Below are 19,835 nucleotides of genomic sequence, written 5' to 3' on the forward strand. Positions count from 1 at the left end.
ATAACAATTGGTATAGTGTTTATAGAGTTTTCACATTCCTTGTCACTCCAATACACCGTTGAGTTAGGTGTGAGGCTTGTTGGATTACCTTGTACGATTGATCCGTCCAGTGAGAGGACATTGATCATGCAGGTAATCATTAGAGCTGGCATGTACAGGGGGTAACACCCTTGACCTGCAACTACATAGCCTATGGGATGGGCTTACCAACTACCTTATTTGGGTGACAAGTAAGCTAGCACTCACCATGCTAAACCCATCTGTTAGAGAGTGTTCCTTAAGGTACCGCCTCAATGTTGGATACCGATTACCGCTGCGTAAGCTAAGCTAGCAAGCCAAGATTGGGCATAGTAAGAGCAAGACATATAGAGCCTAGAGTAAAGTATGTGGTGTTCTACTAGGTCATAAATGCGATAAGCGCCTACAAGTAGATTGTTTATTAGGTGTATTCATATACTCACTCCTATCTCCTCTCTTTTTCTTTTTTCAAGTGTTTGCTGGCCACCAATCAAGGTGGAGGAGCATTTGAGAGGTGTGGGTCATATAGAGATATTTTGGAGTCTTTGAAATTTTATTTTATTATTGTATCCCAAACCCATTTCCCTTTTGTAATAGTTTGAACAAACACCCTCTTATAATTAGATTTTATTTTTTATTTAATTTTGGTGGTGTCATTTCTATTTACATTTTATCAAATTTTCATCTTTTTATTTTATTTTAATTAATTAATTTATTTTTTTCTTTCATCATTTTAGTGAGGTTGCAGCCTAAGAATTATTATAAAGAATGGGTGAGAAAACGTGTAACATGCAGACAATTTAAGAATTTTAGACAATTTAAGAATTTTGTATAATTTAGCAGCAAAGTCCATGCCTTTGAGTATTTTGTATTAAGAATTGTTAGGAGGAAATTCCACGTATACTAATATAGGGTGGTAATTGCTATTGAGCAATATAATATTTATGGGGATATAGTTAAATGGCAATATAACATGATAACTTTGGGGGTGATTCCTTAGCACTAAAATTCATTTTTCAATAATAACAACTAATTAATAATGAAATAATTGTTTATTTAGATTAATTTTGATTAGTTCATTCCTATCATAATTTTACATTTTTCCAATATTTCTTTGTAACAGTTCAACAACCCCTACAAAAAAAAAACTACTCTTTTAACGTTGAATAAATCTATAGTGGAGGGAAATGAAAATTATTTTCATAATTAAAAAAAAAAAAAAAAATAGAATTTTTGGGAGATGGATCCCATTTAAAGTGTTGTTGAACATAAAATATGTTTCTAAGTACAAATCAATTTAGAATCTCAAACACAAATAAAAATTAAGATAATATAGATCTTCAGGAATTAAAAAAAAAACTAAAAGATCAACAACTGCATCAATCCCTATAGTGATATAAAACTGCATCAACAACTGCTCACGACTATAGTACATGAAACTATAAAATAAAAGGAAAGAAGATAAAAAATAAGGTGGCGTGTTTATGACGTGAGATATATTTTAGGGGTGAGCTGGGGAATCAATTCCCGTGTTTTTTAATGGTTGTTATATTTGAGTAAACCGCAACGTGGAAAGGATGCAAGTTTTTAAAACTATATAGAAACTGAATTAAAGTTTATAAAATGAATCCCATGTTCCAAATGCTTTAATTTAGAGCATCTTTGGTCGCAATCTTGTCTCCTCACTGGCCAAATGTAAACCCTTCTCTTGTATTTAATTATAAGACAGTGGAGAGAAGTGAGCAGGAAAAAGAAAAAACAGAGTGGTAGCAGAAAATTAAGGGGAAAAAACCAGAGAAATGGCAGTGGGAGAAGGCAAGGTTCACATTCTGGTGATTCCTTTCCCAGACGGACAAGGGCACGTAAACCCCATCCTCCAATTCTCGAAACGCCTCGTCTTGAAAGGCCTTAAAGTCACTGTCCTCAATACCCATGAAATCATTAACAACGCCAATCTCAACCAGGTGGGCGGCGGCTGGGGTGGCTCCATTAACGTGGAGAACAAGCCTCGAGTGCCCTACAAAGGCACACACCCAGAGCCCTTTGAGTCCTACATTCTCCGCCTCCAAATCTCCACATCCTTCCACTTAGTCAAACTCATCACTCACCATCAGACCTCCAACTCCCCAATTGCCTGCGTTGTGTACGACTCCCTCACTCCTTGGGTTCTGGATGTTGCTAGAGGATTTGGCCTTCCTGGGGCTCCCTTTTTCACCGAGTCCTGCGCTGTCAATGCCGTTTTTTATCACATATACAGTGGTTCCTTGAAGATTCCGTCTGATAAGAAGTCTGTGTCGCTGCCTGCGCTGCCACTTCTTCAGGACACCGACCTTCCTTCGCTCATTTCAAATCCTCACCAGTATCCGGTATTCCTCAGGATGATGACCGAACAGTTCTGTAACCAGCCTGATTGGATGTTCATCAACACTTTCCATGCGTTGGAACCACAAGTAATTTATCCAACTCTCCTCAACTCAACTTAGGCTTCCACCTCATTTATTAACCATTTTTTAATCTTCTATTTTTTAAACTAAATTTTTCACGGAAAGAAAAGCTTAATAATCACGACTTTCTAGAATTGTATAATATTGTTCACTTTAAACATAAGTTCTCATGTTTTAAGTTGGTCGGTCCCAAAACGCCTTATATCAATGAAGATGTATTCCTTACTTACAAATTTATGATCATTGACTAATTAATTAAAACGTGGACTCTTTCCCAACAATCCTCCACGTTAATGACTTCTCAATATATTAATACAGGTGTTACAGTGGATGCAAACCCATACGCCTTTGAAGACAGTCGGACCAACAGTTCCATCCATACTCTTAGACAAGGGGTTGATGGACGACAACAATTACGGCATGAGTCTAATCAAATCAACCAAAGAAGACAGTAAAATCATCGAGTGGTTGGACTCCAAAGACAGCGAGTCTGTCATTTACGTGTCGTTCGGGAGCGTATCAATGCTAGGAGAAGAGCAAATGAAGGAGATAGCGTGGGGGCTGAAAGCAAGCAACAAAAACTTCCTTTGGGTCATTAAGGAAATGGAAACCGGAGAGATTCCAAACAAGTTTGTTGAAGAGATGAAAGAGATGAAGGGGAAGGTGGTGAAGTGGTGCTCCCAAGTGCAAGTTTTAGGTCACAAATCAGTGGGGTGCTTTGTTACTCACTGTGGTTGGAACTCGGTTTTGGAGGGCCTTAGCGGTGGAGTTCCAATGGTGGCAATGCCTCAATGGACGGACCAAATAACAAATGCCAAGTTCGTGGAAGACGTGTGGAAGGTTGGTGTGAGGGTTAGTCCAAACCAAAATGGGTTAGTTGGAAGAGAAGAGATAGAGTTGTGTATTAGGAAAGTGATGGAGGGCGAGAAAAGGGTTGAAATGAGACAAAATGCAAGCAAGTGGATGAAGTTGGCGAAGGAAGCTATGACGGAAGATGGGAGCTCTAATAAGAACATTGATGAGTTTGTTGCACAAATTCAAGAACGTAAAATATGATTGTCATTTTTATTTAGTATGGCCATAATTACGAGTGTTGTTTATTTAAGAATGATTGTAATGTTCTATTACAAATAATTATTCAAGTGTTATTCATTGCTCTTATGTGGTTTAGTTTTCATTGGGTGAAGCAAAAACTATGTTCTACAGGTCATCATCCTATCCTTGTGCTCTACAATTGTGAGTGGGAAGAGATTTTGGGAGCAAAGTTAAGATTTTTAGGCTCAAGTTCTTGGAGAACATAACAGAGATCCAACCAGCTACCCTAGTTTTTATCTTCTTCCCTTTTATTTTATAGTTTCAATGTGGTTGTTAAAGAATTTAGTTCTATTATGGTGAAAATGGTTGGCTAGGTTCTTTTATTATATTATAGGGATTGATATAGTCATGATACGTGAAGTCATCAATACAAATCCTTTAGCTAATATTTCTCCTTGCATTTTCTCTTTCCTATTTTTTTGTGTTCATCTTGATTGAGTGTGTGTATTGTTGTGCAACCCTAACAACTGGTATCTCAGTGCTAGGTGAAATTTACCACGATCTGTGAAGATGGAAATTTTAAAGATTGGAATTGAAAAGTTTGATGGATCTGATTTTAGTTTCTGGAAGATACAAATTGAAGATATATATACCTGAAATATTTTCACGAACCCCTGTTAGGGGTGAAGCCAGATACTATGATCACAGAGCAGTGAAAACTCAAGGATCGCCAGGTCTTAGGGTTGATCTGGTTGACATTGTTTAGAAACGTGGCATTCAATATCATCAAAGAGAAGACAATGTCAAATCTGTTGAAGGCACTATCGAATATGTATGAAAAATCGTCGGCTATGAATAAGGTGTATTTGATGCAAAAATTGTTTAATCTAATGGTGGATCTGTTGCTGATCATGTAAATGAATTCAATATGATTGTAAGTCAACTAAGTTCAGTGGACATTAATTTTGAAGATAAAATTAAAGCATTGATTTTGATGTCATCTTTATCCGAGTCGTGGGATATTATTGTTATCGCGATCAGCAGTTCCTGAGGATCTGAGAAACTAAAGTTCGATGAAATCCGAGATCCAAGAAACTAAAGGTAAGTACAAAGACACTCCAGACTCAAATGTGATGAGACTCTCTGTAGCCAATAGACCACGTGTGCCTCCCCCTCGACCGCTACATTAAACTCCACTTGAAAAGAAAGTTGAAGTAGCAGGGATGAGTATATAAAATATACTTAGTAAACAGCTTCCTGGTAGTTCATGTTTCATTATTAAGTCTTATTGAATTTATTCAAATGTTTGGTATCTTACTCTCCTTTTAGGGATTCGTTCCCCTGGATAGGCTTCTTCCTAGGCTACATCCTAGGTTTTTTCATTCTACTTTCTTTTGGTTCTTGGTTCTATCTGGACCTTCAGCCCTCAGAATATTCTTAAGTTCTCTAGGTCTCCTGGTTAGTCATTTTTACTAATTTCTCATCATCGTCACCATATCTCAAAGACCTCGAGGTGCAACCTCGTTATAGATCTCATAGGGTTCATGCATGTTAAGGCTCGACCAACTCTGAGGTGCAACTATGGACCCCTACCGCTCGTGATAGGTTCACCAAAAGGAAGCTAACTGGCAAACTCCCTAATAGCCCCCACAGGGCACAAATCATAAAACATCATGTGCTTGTTCTATGGTTATTCGGACCCCTGACAATCGAGTCAGGTTTAGGATGAGGGGCTAGTTGGCGAACCCTTACTGTCCCTGTATAACCGCATAAATCACATGCATGAACAATAATCGTGACCAACTCTAAAGGTACAGTTGTGGAACTCGGCTGCTCGTGACAGACTCACTACTGTGAAGTTTCACTACAGGAAGTTAACTGGTAAACTTCACAGTAGTCCCCACAGGGGACAATCCTAAATCATAAAATATTATAAGCCAGTTCTATGGTTATTCAAATCCCTTACAATCAAGTCAAGTTTACGATGAGGGCTAGTTGGCGAATCCCTACCGTCCTCGTATAACTACATAAATCGTGAACATGTGACATAGATACATAGCACAGCGATCTAAACATGGATACCTAGTCATGAATCTCAGTTCATAAGATAGTGCGTACGCATTTTAGTAAACATACCTATTCACTTTCAACATATGTCATCAATACTCATTTTATGCTGAAACATATATGATCGGGTTCCCATAACATGCTTATATCATACTAAAGTGTTAAAGATCACGTATTTGTTTAGATTGTTGTATCTGATTAAATCATCTCTTATGAGTTAGATTTAGTTTTGATTTGATTTAGTTTTTGATTTGTTTACTGGTTTGTTACCAGATTTTCTGCATATTTTTAGGTAGATTTTCTAAATATGTATTCTATATATATATATATAGAGCATTCTTGCTCTTCATAATATAATCTTCTCATCAACCATTCAATCACTCACTCTTTCACTAATCATTCAATCACTCACTCTTTCACATTCAATCACTCATTCTTGCTCATTCAATCACTGGGTTGGGCCGCAGAAAGCACGCACCATGGGCCGCACAGGCCGTGCGGGCGATGGGTGTTGCAGGCCACACGATGGCCGTGAAGGCCGCATGCGCGCGCGGTTCGAGTTGCGGGGTTTTCCCTCTTCTCTCGATTTTTCTTCTCTTCCCCTTACCTCTATTGTTGTTGAACTTCATTCCCTCTTCGTTTTTCTCCCCCGATTTCGTTTCTAACGCCCACAACCCTCATCAAATCTCGTAGATCTACTCAAGATGAAGTCATAGATGGTCATTTTCTACAACTTTGAGAGTTCTTGAAAGGAAGCGGATACAAAACTTTGACCCAAAGTGATGCCTCGATTCTACGCGTCCTTTCGCCCCTTTCGACCCTTTCGACCCTTTGTCTTCACTGACCTCAAGTTTCAAGCCACAACATTAAGAATCCTCTAAACTTCTCTCCTAATTGATTAGTGGACGCTTTTGGGTCTCAAGCACGAAGTTTCTGGCAAATGTGGGTTTGCAACGAGTTCTTCCAACGGTTAGTCTTTGAGAGTTCATGTGTTTCTCCTCCATCTCCGACGTCTCTCAAACCCCTCTCCTTGTACTCTTTAATGGCCTAAAAAATGGGCAACTCGAGCTATCTTTTGCTACCAGTGGTGGCAAGGTACAGTCACACCTACCACACGCTTTCTCCTTTTTTTTTTTTTTTTTTTTTTTTTTTTTTTTTTTTTTTNTTGCTATTACTGAGCGTGTATTACATTCTCCTAGTGATGTTGTAGCATATACTCAAGAAACTCTAAGACTGTTGGTTAGGAACCAAAGGTGGAGCAAGTGACACTTGAGTAGGTGTTGAGAAAATCTCTAGAACTATCATAGTACTGAATAGGTATTCGCCTTCATTACACTATCTATTGCTGACTGATGCAGGGGAACCAGAGTCCCTTGATCATCATTTCCTCCTCCCGTTCCCAAGTGGCTTCTTCTAACTGGTGATTTGATCATAATACCTTGACAAACGCGATCTCTCGACTAAGCAAGGTCTTCACTTCTCTAGCTACAATTTGCATCGGTTCTTCCTCATAGTTCAAACTCTTATCCAATCGTAGGGGTTTGAAATCAATCACATGCGATAAATCTGCTATGTATAGTCGCAACATCGATACATGGAACACATTATGGGCTCCTAAAAGCACAGGTGGTAGGGCCAATCGGTAAGCTACTTGTTCCACTCGCTCCAAGATTTCAAATGGTCCAATGAAGTGTGGGCGTTCAAATGGTCCAATGAAGTGTGGGCTTCCACTCGATCCAAGATTTCAAATGGTCCAATGAAGTGTGGGCTTAACTTTCCTTTACTCTCAACCCTAAGAAATGTTAAAGAATTCTCACAAATTTGTGAAATAAATCTCACACACACTAACGATAGGAGGAGACAAATAACACTCTGTTTATCTGAAAAAACCTTCTTCTATTACTTCTTTATTTCTTTTCTATTTTTCCCTGCTCTAACTTTACAATAGAAAAACAAATATTTTTCTAAATCTAATTATAGCTATGAGAATGACACCCATAAACGCCATTATTCCTGTAAAGGCTCTTGACCTTTTCTTTCACCACTAACTTTTCAATTTAAAATCTACTAACAAATTAATTAAAAATGACATTTAATGTTTATTCAACGAAACTCCCCCATAAACTTAAATGCATTCAACGACTCTACCTGCGCCGTTTTCATTTTCTCGAGCTCAGCCATGGCTTCTTCAATTTCCTTTCCTTGTCCTCGAGCAACAAACTAAGTTTATCCTTCTCTAACAAAACTCCATTTAGAGCTTCTCGAAGACAGCCCATTTGAGACAGCAACTCCTCATTTCTCCCATTTTCAACCTTGCTCGACTCAGTCAAAGACGTTATAGCTTCTTTCAGTTTACTCAATTCCCTACGCAAGTCCACAATGACATTTTCCACTTCCACTTTTGCCTCCTCCATTTCAGCTTTATCACAAGTGATTACCTCAATCGTGCATCGTAAATTCACTGCCTCCTATTGTACTCGATTCATATTCACATCAAGTGAATCTCTCTTTTGAGTTAACATCTCTACATATTTCTCCTCCCTCACTAACTCTTCCACTAAACCATCAACCTCCATTAATAAGTCATTCTCTTTCTTAATACCTTCTTCAATTCTCTTCACAAGCTCAGAAATTACCTTCTCATTCTCTTCCTTCTCCTGTTTGAGATAGAAAGAACTCTTACTCAGCTTAGTCACTTCTTTCTCTAACCTTTCAATCTCCATTTCTAAAATCTTCTTTTCCTTTTCAATCTCTACTTTCTCCTTCGAAAGACGCTCATTCAGCGATTTCAATGTTTGCAACTAAGACTTCTCCATGTATTTATCCACGACAGATTTTGGTTGCTTTGAATCTCTATTCTCCTCTTGATGATCCGGCAGTTTCTTTGGCTTGTTCGCCAATCGTGTGTTCAATCCAGAGTCCTTCTTCGATTATTTGCTGGAAAATGTTCCAAAAATTCTGGAATTTCCTTGATAGGTCTTGATTCATATAAAAATAGGATCAGAGTTGAAATCGGGGCGAAAAACAAGCAAACGAAGGTCAAACGGAGGGAAAAAGGTCACTCACGCGCCTACACGTGCCTACACGCGCGACTGACGCACCTTGGAGGGTGTACTACGTGCGTGTACCCACGCGCTCCATTCTGTACAGTCGCGGGTCAAGATGGGTCGGTTTGGACAGGTCGGAGCGGTCTCGTGGCGGTTCTGTTCGCGTACGGAGCGCCGGATCGAACTCGGGTTGACCCGAATCCACACCCTAACACGTGTCTCCTAGCCTGTGGGACACGCCTCTCTAGCCGCAGTTCGCCACGTGTCGATCACGATTCTGTCTCTCTCCTCCGTACGCCGGCCGACGCTTCTCTCTCCTGCGTGTGTTTCATTTTCCAGATGTTAGCGTTTTCGATCTATTTTCTTCAGATTTTCTTATCTTTCAATCCATAACAACAAAGTTTCTACACGAACATTGTAGATCTCATATTCTACTTCTACAATATATTTTTCCTTTATTTTTTTCCTTGAGCACAGGATGAGTTAAGGTCATCCAAAGATACGAAAGAACTCACATTTTCTGTTTTCGATCGGTTTACCCGAAGTCTGACTAAACTCCGATTTTCGTCCGATTCTCATCCAAGAACTTCGAGAAACCTGTGTGAATCTTATTTTAGTTACATACCTCAAAAACTCTAGATCTAACGCTCAAGAAACTCCTCAAATCTAGATAAAATCAAAACAAGAAGTTCGGAACCTTACTTTGTCCGTTCTCGGATTTTCTTGCCGGAATGAGTGAATCCACCACCCAAACTCCTTTTCCAGCACCGAGAGAAGTATTGCTTCGAAGTTTCTTGCCTTGGATTCGATCTCCAACAGCGGTTTGTCTTCTCTGTTCTTCCTCTCTCTCAAACCCTAACTTCTTAAGGCAGGGGCAAAATGAATCTTTTGCCCTTATGTTGTTATTTTTATTTTGTTATTTATTTATCAAAAAATTCGGGTATTACACTTGTGTTGTGGTACCTTTGAGGAGGTAGGTGATGCATGTTCCCTCTTTCTCTTATGGAAAACTGTCGTGTCTAAGTGGGTTTGTGTGTCTTCAGTCGCATAGTCCCTATCATCGAGCATCTCAGCCAGTTGGAGTGTTGTTGCATAATCAAGTGGGAGGTGAGTTGACACCACCCCTTGAATATCGAACCTCAAGCCCATAATGAAACATTCTACCTTTTTCTCTTCTGTTGCAACCATTATTGGGGCGAAATGGGACAAGCGGATAAACTCTCATTCATACTCCTTTACTGACCTGTTTTCTTGCTCTATGCTTAGAAATCACGCTACTTCCTATATCGTACCACTGGTTTGTAGTATTTTCGGAGGAACACTCCTCTAAACTGTGTCCAGGTGATATCGTCTTCATTTGCAGCAATCGCCCTAGAGGCTGAATGCCACCATAGTTTAGCATCATTGCGTAATAGGTATGTCACGCAATTCAGTCTCTGGTCTTCCGGACACTTCATGCGTCGAAAAATTTCATCAATAGAAGACAACCATAATTCAGCTACGACTGGATCCTTGGACTTTCCCTGAAATACTTCAGGGTCCCAATGATTGAAAGCTCTGAAATACTTGCTTTCTTCTGTCATGTCGGCATCCCCCTGGTTGTGTTGAGTCGTCTGTCTAGTATTTTGCACTAAGGTCGGGATCAGTTGTGCCATTTGCCCAGCTGTTTGTGCCAAGGATTGCATCACTCCCACCATCGAGGCCATATTAGTTACTCCCAAAGCATCAAGGTTTGCTCCCGGTGGACTCAGTGGGGGAACTCCTATTACCGAATTTGGGTTCACATTTACTGATTGTTCTTGAGGCGGGGCTTCTAAAGATGGGCTCTCCTGCAGCCTTACTGGCCCGTTTCGAGCACGTGTACCCCCCCTAATTTCTTGCTTAGCGAGTCATCATTTTCCTAGTTTCATTCCTAACTAACAATTAATCACTTCGTAAAATTCCATTTTACATCCGAGTATTATGTAACGTGTATTATCCACTACTTTTGACTTACAAACGTACGTAAAATCACTCATGATAGTCAATCAAAATATCAATATTCAACAATAGATATTCATACATTTTGCAACATGCATTATCCACTACTTTTGACTTACCAACGTACGTAAAACCACATATGATAGTCAATCAAAATATCAATATTTAACAATACATATTTATACATTTTATGGCCAAGTGTACTTGGAAGTGGCGAGGATGTACCGTTCAGTCATAGGCAACTCTATGGCTTACGATGTAAGCTGATAAGGCAACCCTAATCCTCAGCCTAATGATCCAAGATTTTGTTGAAGCAAGAACCCTTGGATCAAAGAAATTAACACCTCCTTATGCAAAATTCGGATGAACCAAGAGATAGCTAGAATTAGATTACCTCTTACGATCAAAGATCTAGAAGCAAGATTTGGAACCTTGTTCTAAATTGAGTCACTCCACAATCGAACTTGGTCGAGGCTTGATTAAACGAGTCGGATGCAATCTACCACAAGAATTGTTTGAAACTTAGAAATGGCAAAGATGATGCTCGGATTTCTAAGGGGGAATGTCTCAACTTGAGAGATAAATTTTATTCATCACAAATCTGATTTTTACATGATAATTTGTGGGTAGTTATAGTCTCCCCAAAAAAGAAGTTAGTGGCCAGGATTTAATCCAGATCATCTTTAATCTCCACAAAAGAAAAGACAGAAGTCAGTTTTGACCATTACAAACTTTATGAAATTAAAAATAATAATAAAGTTTTCTAACAACTCGTGAAATGATGTTTGCAACTTCGTCCGCTACTTCAACCGTGCAAATATTCACTTCTGAAGCTCCAAATGATCCTTTCTCAATCGAATCAAATTGTTACACATGAAATTATGGTTAAATCAAGCCTATCCAATTTTGTAGATGAATAATGAATGCTTATTGAATCTTCTTGGCATTGAATCGTGTAATAGGTCAAGATGGAACATTTAGAACACCGTGATTCTTATCATCTTCCCCTTTTCAAAAGGATTCGTCCTCGAAGCAAAAAAATCACACCTAGATCAGAAGGCCTCAAGTAAGCAACATTGAAAGTAGAATTTACTGAAAATTCTCGAGGTAGATCGATTTTATAGGCATTGTTATTATTTCTTTCAAGGACTTGATAAGAGTCATCCCCTCTTGGAGATAAGTTTGTCTTCCTTTGAGATGAGAATAGCTCCTTACAAAAATGTATCCAAACCGAGTCAACAGGTTGACAAATAATTTCCAAGTCACCAGGTTGACAAATAATTTCCTTCTGTCCTTTATGAATTCTTGAAACAACCTTGAAATTTTGTTTCTCAATTCTCTCCACCTAATTTTGAAATGTTTTGATCAAATCTGCCTTATGGTTGCTTCACTCACAAAAATATTAGAAAGAATATGAAGCAAATCTAGAGGCGTAAGTGGATAATATTAGAAAGAATATGAAGCAAATCTATAGGCGTAAGTGGATTGAACTGGGTCACTTAAATTGGAGACACGTTGTATACATGTTTAATACTAGGCATGATTCTCTTCTCACTTTTATGTGGTGGCTTGATTTCTTCTACAATTTGGCCCATGTTGGTCTCTTTTGCCTTGTTTGGTCTTTAATTTTTCTTGTATTTTGTTTTTATGTTCGAACTTAACCCCTAATATAGTGAATGACATGACAGAAATCACAGTTTTTTTTCCTTCCAAAATCATTTATCTATCCTTTAAGTATCACAATTTTAAATTTAAATTTATTTTACATGACAAAAATGATCATCTTTATTTTATTCTCACTAAACAAAATTCAATCAACTAAAATCGTTCAACAATAATATTGTTAAAATATATATATATATATATATATTGTGATACATAGATTTTAAATATATGACTTTTAAGTTTGAAAAATTAAGAAATCAAACTCGACAAAATCAACTCAAACTTGACATTTTACGTTAATGAACAAATGAATCCATGTTGCAAGATACAATCTTTCTGATAAGGGGTGTAATCTTCAGTCATCTCTTCATCAATCTAATTCCCCGGGAAAGGGTGGAATAATAATTATTAAAAAAAAACATGATTTTTCAAAATGTCGATCAAGAAAAAATAATTTTAGAAATCAAAACAAAGAAAAATAGGTCGAAGGCTAAATTTCACATTTGGGGAGATGTGAGAGAGGAGGCTAGAGCTTTTGGTTAAGGAGCTTTCCATCCATCACCAACCATGTCATCTTCAAACCCCAACTTGTGTGCACCTCCAAGTGGCAACACATGAATCATACACCTGTCAATATGTTGGGAAGTCCAACCAGGTGACAGGTACACTATTTGTTTTAGGTCATTTTGCTTTTACCTTATATGATTCTGGCTCTACGCATTCTTTTATCTCTATGTCTTTTGTTGTATAAACAAGGTTTGAACTAGAACTTTTATTGCATGAATTGTCTATAAGCACCCCTGTGGGGGTAGACCTAGTAGCTAGGGATAGAGTAAAGAATGACCAAGTAATCGTAGGGAACCAAACTATAAGCATAGACTTGATAATAGTAAAGATGACTGATTTCGACGTAATACTAGGCATGGATTGACTAGCTGAAAACTGTGCTAGTATAGACTGTCGCAAAAAGGANAGGCTTGATTAAACGAGTCGGATGCAATCTACCACAAGAATTGTTTGAAACTTAGAAATGGCAAAGATGATGCTCGGATTTCTAAGGGGGAATGTCTCAACTTGAGAGATAAATTTTATTCATCACAAATCTGATTTTTACATGATAATNAATGGCACAAGTACCCGGACTACCCCAAAGGTAGTCTCAGTGATGAAAGCAAAGAGATTAGTCCAACAAGGCAGTTGGACTATATTCGCATGTTCCGTAGATGTAAGAGGAAAAGAAAAGACTCTAGAGTACGTACCAGTAGTAAATGAGTTCCCATATGTATTTCTGGAAGACCTACCTGGAATACCCTCTTCCCGAGCGATCGACTTCGCTATCGAACTCGAACTGAAAACCAGGCCTATTTCCAAAGCACTTTATCGTATGGTGCCAGCGGAGTTAAAGAACTCAAGGCGCAATTACAAGATCTACTAGATAAAGATTTCATTCAACCTAGCGTATCTCGTTAGGGTGCGCAAGTGTTGTTTGCCAAAAAGAAAGACGAACCGATGTGTTTGTGCATCAATTACATAAAGTTAATGTTAAGAATGAGAAATAGAACTAGAATTGGAATCGAATGTGTGTTCTCATTGATATTCATAAGCTTTAAATAGGATACAAGCTAGCAACTCATACTTCAAATAAGAGAAATATAAACTAATTAAATATTCAAAATAAAATAAAATATACTATAAATCAAATCATAAAGGAAAGAATATTAAGATAAAATATTAAGATATATTCCATAAATAATATATTCTCTAAATATTATATCTCAACACAAGTTGGAGAGTGTATGTTAATCACATCCAACTTGTCTTTACGAGTATAGGTCAATAACACCCAGGTTGTTTTTACGAGTGTAGGTTAATAACACCCAACTTGTCTTTTAGAAGAGAGTGTAGGTCAATAACACTTTTGTCTTCCCAATAATGAAAATGAGTGTAGGTCAATAACACTCAACTTGTCTTTCAGAAGAGAATGTTGGTCAATAATACTTTTGTCTTCCTAATAGTGAAAATATCCGTCAAGTTAACTCTAAAAAAGTATTTGCTGATGATCTTGACACATTGGTTTGCATTTTAGACTTTCAAGAAAATATTGAATTTCCAAGAAAGATGCAAAACCAAAAAATAGACCTATTGGTTTGCATTTTTAGACTTCTCAAGAAATTATTGAATTTCCCAAAAAGATGCAAAACTCAGAAATATATCGCCTTCGATTGGTTTGCATTTTTAGACTTCTCAAGAAATTATTGAATTTCCTAAAAAGATGCAAAACTTAGAAATATACCGCCTTGATGTATCTCAAAACTTGAAGAGCTACTTCTTGATTTATGCATAAATGATTTACTCTAGGATTGATAATTTATTCCATTTAATTTGATTCAAATGAATATCTGGTCTGATCAGAGTGAAAGATGTTAAATAAACATTTGAAGTTTTGAAGTTGGATAATGACATCAAGATAGGTGCTCTGAATCACTTGAGAGGTTGTGAAAGAAAATACAAACATCTTCAATATGCCACCTTTGAGCTTGGTGAGAAATTTGAAGATGCTTATAACGATGGATGATCGACGACTGTAAAGGCTTAACCGATTGAGTTAGTTGATGAATGGCGGCTGTAAAGATTGATTGAGTTAGGATTTAATTTTAGTCTAATACTCTCGGGGAATATTAGGAATACCAAACCCTAACTCAATCAATTGGACTTATCACGTTAATAATGAGAAATAGAATTGGATCAAATGTGTGTTCTTGTTGATAATAATAAGTTTTAAATAGGATATAAGCTAACCACTAATACCTACAAATAAAAAATATAAATTAATTAAATATTGAGAATAAAATAAAATATACTCTAAATCTAAATCAAATCCTAAAGGAAAGTATATTAAGATATAATATCTAAAATATATTCCATAAATAATATGTTGTCCAAATATTATATCTCAACTCTTAAATAAGAGAACCCTAAAAAACATGTCCAAATATTATATCTCAACTCTTAAATAAGAGAACCCTAAAAAACAAATACCCTCTTCCTAGAATAGAAGACATTTTTCTAAGATACAGATTAAAGAAAAAGAGATACTAAAGACAAATTTTGGGACAAGCTACGGTCACTACGAGTTCGTAGTGATGTCATTTGGCTTCACCAATGCCCCCAACTGTGCTTATGGAATTAATGAACCAAGTATGCAAGGACTGTCTAGGCATACGAAGTTTCCTAGGATTGGCGGGATACTGTCAAAGGTTCGTGCAGGACTTTGCTAGAATAGCCTTGCATTTGACACAGCTAACGAGAAAGGGGGTACCTTTTACATGAATGATGCTTGTGAGACAAGCTTCCAGAACCTAAAAGAAAATTGAAAGTTCAGAAGGGTACATGATTTATAGTGATGCGTCAAGAAGGGACTGAGAATGTGTGTTAATGCAACACGACAAGGTCGTTGGTGCCCATCTGTATGGACAAATTACCCAAATTCTTACCGAAGCCCAACCAAAGTGGGAGTTGAACCCACAACCTCCTAATCTAAAGTTAAGTGGGAGTTGAACCCACAACCTCCTAATCTAAAATTAGATGTGCTAATCTACTGCGCTAAGTAGTCATTTTGTGAAGTATCCATATTACCTGATAACTCGACCAAGATTGAATATTTTGATAATTGAAAATTCTTGTCAGTTTGCTACCTAATGTTTTGAGAGTGGAACCCAGACATGCCAATCCACTGCACAGTTGTTATTTAAGGTTAGCACAGTGGAATGTTATTTAAGGTTGAATATTATTACTCACGTTATTAAGGATCTTGCAAGTTCTTCAATCACCCCCCCTACGACTAATAGTGATGGTCGATGGTTTTGGTTTTCCAACCACAATGGGAGTGGAACCTACGATCTTCTGATCCAAAGTCAGACGCGCTAATCCACTGCACTATGCAATCATTTTATAAAGTCATACGCGTTAGATAGAGGTGTTCATATGACCCGATAACTTTTGCTACCTAGTTTTAAGATTTAGTTCACAACCAATCTTTATATACATTAATAATTAATTAACAAATTTAATGATTTATTTGTCATTATGACTCATGTTACGGTAAGGATCTAAGGTTTTAGTTGACGACCACAGTGGGAGTTGATCTCACAACCTTCTGACATGAAGTCACTAATTCTGTACGCTATGCAGTTATTTTATAAAGGTCGTCATATACTTTAATATAAATATATATGTTATTATACTTTAACCTTTAAATTCCCCCTATTAATTTTTTAATGAAATTTATATTTTCTCTAAATTTGGTTTAAATTATCTTGTAGTCTCTAACTCAACCACGTCCCATCTATTGTTTTTGTTAATTACTAGTCAAAAATTGACTTGACACCTACTTTTATTTTAAAAACCATATTTTTATAATTTTTTCTCTCATCTCTTTATCTTCTCTCTTCCTTTGATGGAAAAATGTAAGAAGTAAGAAATTAGATGGAAGAGAGAGAGAGAGAAGAGAGATGATCCAAATGTTTGGTCAAGTGAAGATTCTTGCACTATATTTTATGAATTTCCAGTAGAACATTTTGAACTTCACAATATTTTCTAAGTGATTTTTTTTTTTTTTTTTTTTTTTTTTTTTTTTTTTTTTTTTTTTTTTTTTTTTTNTTTTTTTTTTTTTTTTTTTTTTTTTTACAATTCTATCTAAACTTTTACATTTAGGATGTTATTATATTTTTCTTCGCAATACAAATTCTTCATTTATAATAAATAATTTTTCTATTCTATCACTATTTTAATTTGTTTTTTCAATATATACCATTTTTTATCATTCAATTAAATTAACTCGCTTTTTATTAGCCATGTTTCAACTTAAACATTCGTTGTCTCGCACTCCGCTCCTAAATTTATTGCAAGTTTACTTGGAAGGTATAAAGTACCTTTTGTGGCACTTAATTTCTCGGTGAACCCCTTGCATATGAAGCAAGACAAAGAACCTTGACAAGCGGTGAGGTCTCCTCTAGTTTTATTTCTTTGTTACGAGGACTCACATTCCCCTCCTTCACCTTTAAGTTTGTGGTCTCTCCCACCTTTGAAGGAGCTGGGTCGATAATTTCTATTACCCCTATTTACAAAAGTCATGTTCCACCTTACATCTTGGGATTGATCGTTACTAAGATCAAATAGTCGTTTTCCTATAGCATAGAACATCAAAAGGTTTTGAACTCTTTATTCGGAGAGTTTGGTCTTTTCCCACAACTTGGACGTGTTTATATCTGCAATGCTAAAGGTGAGTGTTTCTTCAAGAATTTCTTCAAAGTATGTAGTGGATTTTAGGCCTGATTCTTACCAGTAATATAAACATTCTGTTTGTCAACATTGTTGTTTGCATAATATGCTCCTCCTTGAGAGGGTAGATTCTACATACTTCATTGTATCAACCTGTTAATTTTCACTTATCACGAAGGGGCTAGCTTAAGGCAAGAACAGGATAGTCAGGAACATTGTTATAAGCACAACTCACTGCAATCTACATTTCTCAACAAAAAGGAGTAGCTTAGGGCAAGAACAGGACAATCACGAACATCGTTATAAGCACAACTCGCTGCCGTCTACATTTCTCAACAAAATGGAGTAGCTTAGGGCACGAACAGGACAATCACAAACATCGTTATAAGCACAACTCGCTGCAGTCAACATTTCTCAACAAAATGGAGTAGCTTAGGACAAGAACAGGACAATCACGAACGTCGTTATAAGCACAACTCGTTGTAGTCTACATTTCTCAACAAAATGGAGTAGCTTAGGGCAAGAATAGGACAATCACGAACATCGTTATAAGCACAACTCACTGCAATCTACATTTCTCAACAAAATGGAGTAGCTTAGGGCAAGAACATGACAACCAAGAACATAGTTAGAAGCATATTATCAAAGATGTAGGTTTAAAAAATTTATTGCCATAAATAGTAAATTGGACAATGCATGTGTTCAATAGAATTCTTAATTTCTTACATTTTTGTTATTTTTTTCAATTGGGACTTAAGTCCCAATCCAAAGACCTCTAATGTTAGACTACCAACACCAAATGATTCAAAATGATATAATCTTATAAAAACTATAGTAGGAGTGAGAAGGAAGCTAAAATTAGAATTTCAAAACCATAATTTTTTTTTATTCTAGAATTAATTGCATAGTATTTACGAAAGCTTTCATTTTTATTTTCATTAATATTTCAAGCTTTTTAATCTTAATATCGGCCACTGAAAAATTAACCAGTAATAAATATACACTTGGAAAAATAATGTTGGACCCTTTCCATACAAGCAAATTAAACAGTGGAATAACTTTTAATCAACCAAATGGTGAGAGTCAAACCCATGACATCCTAATCTCTCGCTAATACACTGCTCTATGCAGTCTTTTTTTTTTTTTTTATAACATATACATATACTTTTAATATAACTATTTGTTTCTCTGGTACTATTCTTGATCACTCCATTAATTTTTTTCGATTGGGATTGTTACTTGGAATATTTATTTAGTGAGTTTTTATGACCACTAAATTTAAGTTTACTCTTTTTTTTTTAATCTCTTTTTAAGACCTATAAAAGCCAAATGCAATTGAGTTTAAATATTTCTTTTGAGTTAATTTATGTTAAGAGTTCACAAAATTTGGTATAGAGTCATGAGGCATGGCTGTGAAACAAAAGGAACCGTAATTTCTTTAAGAAGGGAAAAAGTGAACTGAAAGAGAATCAAAGTATGGCGTCTGAAAATAATTTTTTCAACTTGTAATTCCTATGTTTGATGGCCAAGAGGATTAGTGGTTTATGCCTAGGGAAAAATTTAGTCGTTCAAAGTAATATTAGTTTTTGGTGGAGACTAGAATTCCTGAAGAAGTAGAAGATTAGAGATTACCGAAACCAAAAAAAAAAAAAAAAAAAAAAAAAAAAAAAAAAAAAAAAAAAAAAGCATGCCCGTTGCATGTCAAACTCTTTGTACTGTACCACTTTATTGCTTTCCTTCATCGCATTCATGATGTCTAGTTTCTTACTTTATTTTCTAAGTGTATGATGTTTTGGCAAAATTATGTCTACGTCTAGTAAACCTGAAATGTCTGAGAATATACTATAGGGGAATGCAACTAGTCGTCAATTCTTCCTGCCCGGAGTTATATGCTATCTAATTCGTTGTGTTGACTTCTTTGCTTACTAGCTTATAACATTGCTTTCTTCATTTCTTTCAATCTTTCTTTCAAACTTTCTCTCTAAAATATATCTCTGCCCCCATTTTCTAAAACTTAAAGTGGGGCCAAAGCCTTGAGTATACGTCGTTCAGCCGAACGCGTCACGATTTTCAGTTCGCTAACTCACTCAAGGGGGAGAGTGAGTACCGCACAATCGCATGCAAGCGTCTCGTAAGAGTGCGATCGTGACAATTGGTATTAGAGTCGAGTTGGCTCCAAAAGTGATTCGGTAAATATGTCCACAACCAAGAAGTGTAACAAGTCCCTATTAAAATATCATCAGTAGCCCAATAGAGTCAAACCCAACATTATACGTTACAAAAATGATTTAGAAATTTT

General features: G+C 36.5%; 1 protein-coding gene and 1 long non-coding RNA gene across 2 annotated transcripts; one reads left to right on the plus strand and one right to left on the minus strand.

Moving 5' to 3' along the window:
• The first annotated feature begins 1,684 nt into the window (after positions 1–1,684).
• Positions 1,685–3,662, plus strand: LOC111799565 (UDP-glycosyltransferase 74E2-like). Its single transcript, XM_023682939.1, has 2 exons — positions 1,685–2,468; positions 2,781–3,662. Exons 1-2 carry the CDS (start codon positions 1,818–1,820, stop codon positions 3,516–3,518), a joined length of 1,389 nt encoding a protein of 462 aa, XP_023538707.1. The 5' UTR covers positions 1,685–1,817; the 3' UTR covers positions 3,519–3,662.
• A 5,225-nt stretch (positions 3,663–8,887) lies between these two features.
• On the minus strand, positions 8,888–9,436 carry LOC111799808. Its single transcript, XR_002815900.1, has 3 exons — positions 9,314–9,436; positions 9,127–9,208; positions 8,888–8,899 (listed from the first exon to the last, which is right to left on the minus strand). It is a non-coding gene; the product is annotated as an uncharacterized LOC111799808 (long non-coding RNA).
• Between the last annotated feature and the right edge of the window lie 10,399 nt (positions 9,437–19,835).

This window comes from Cucurbita pepo, chromosome LG01, assembly GCF_002806865.2.
Source record: "Cucurbita pepo subsp. pepo cultivar mu-cu-16 chromosome LG01, ASM280686v2, whole genome shotgun sequence".
NCBI classification, from domain to species: domain Eukaryota; kingdom Viridiplantae; phylum Streptophyta; class Magnoliopsida; order Cucurbitales; family Cucurbitaceae; genus Cucurbita; species Cucurbita pepo.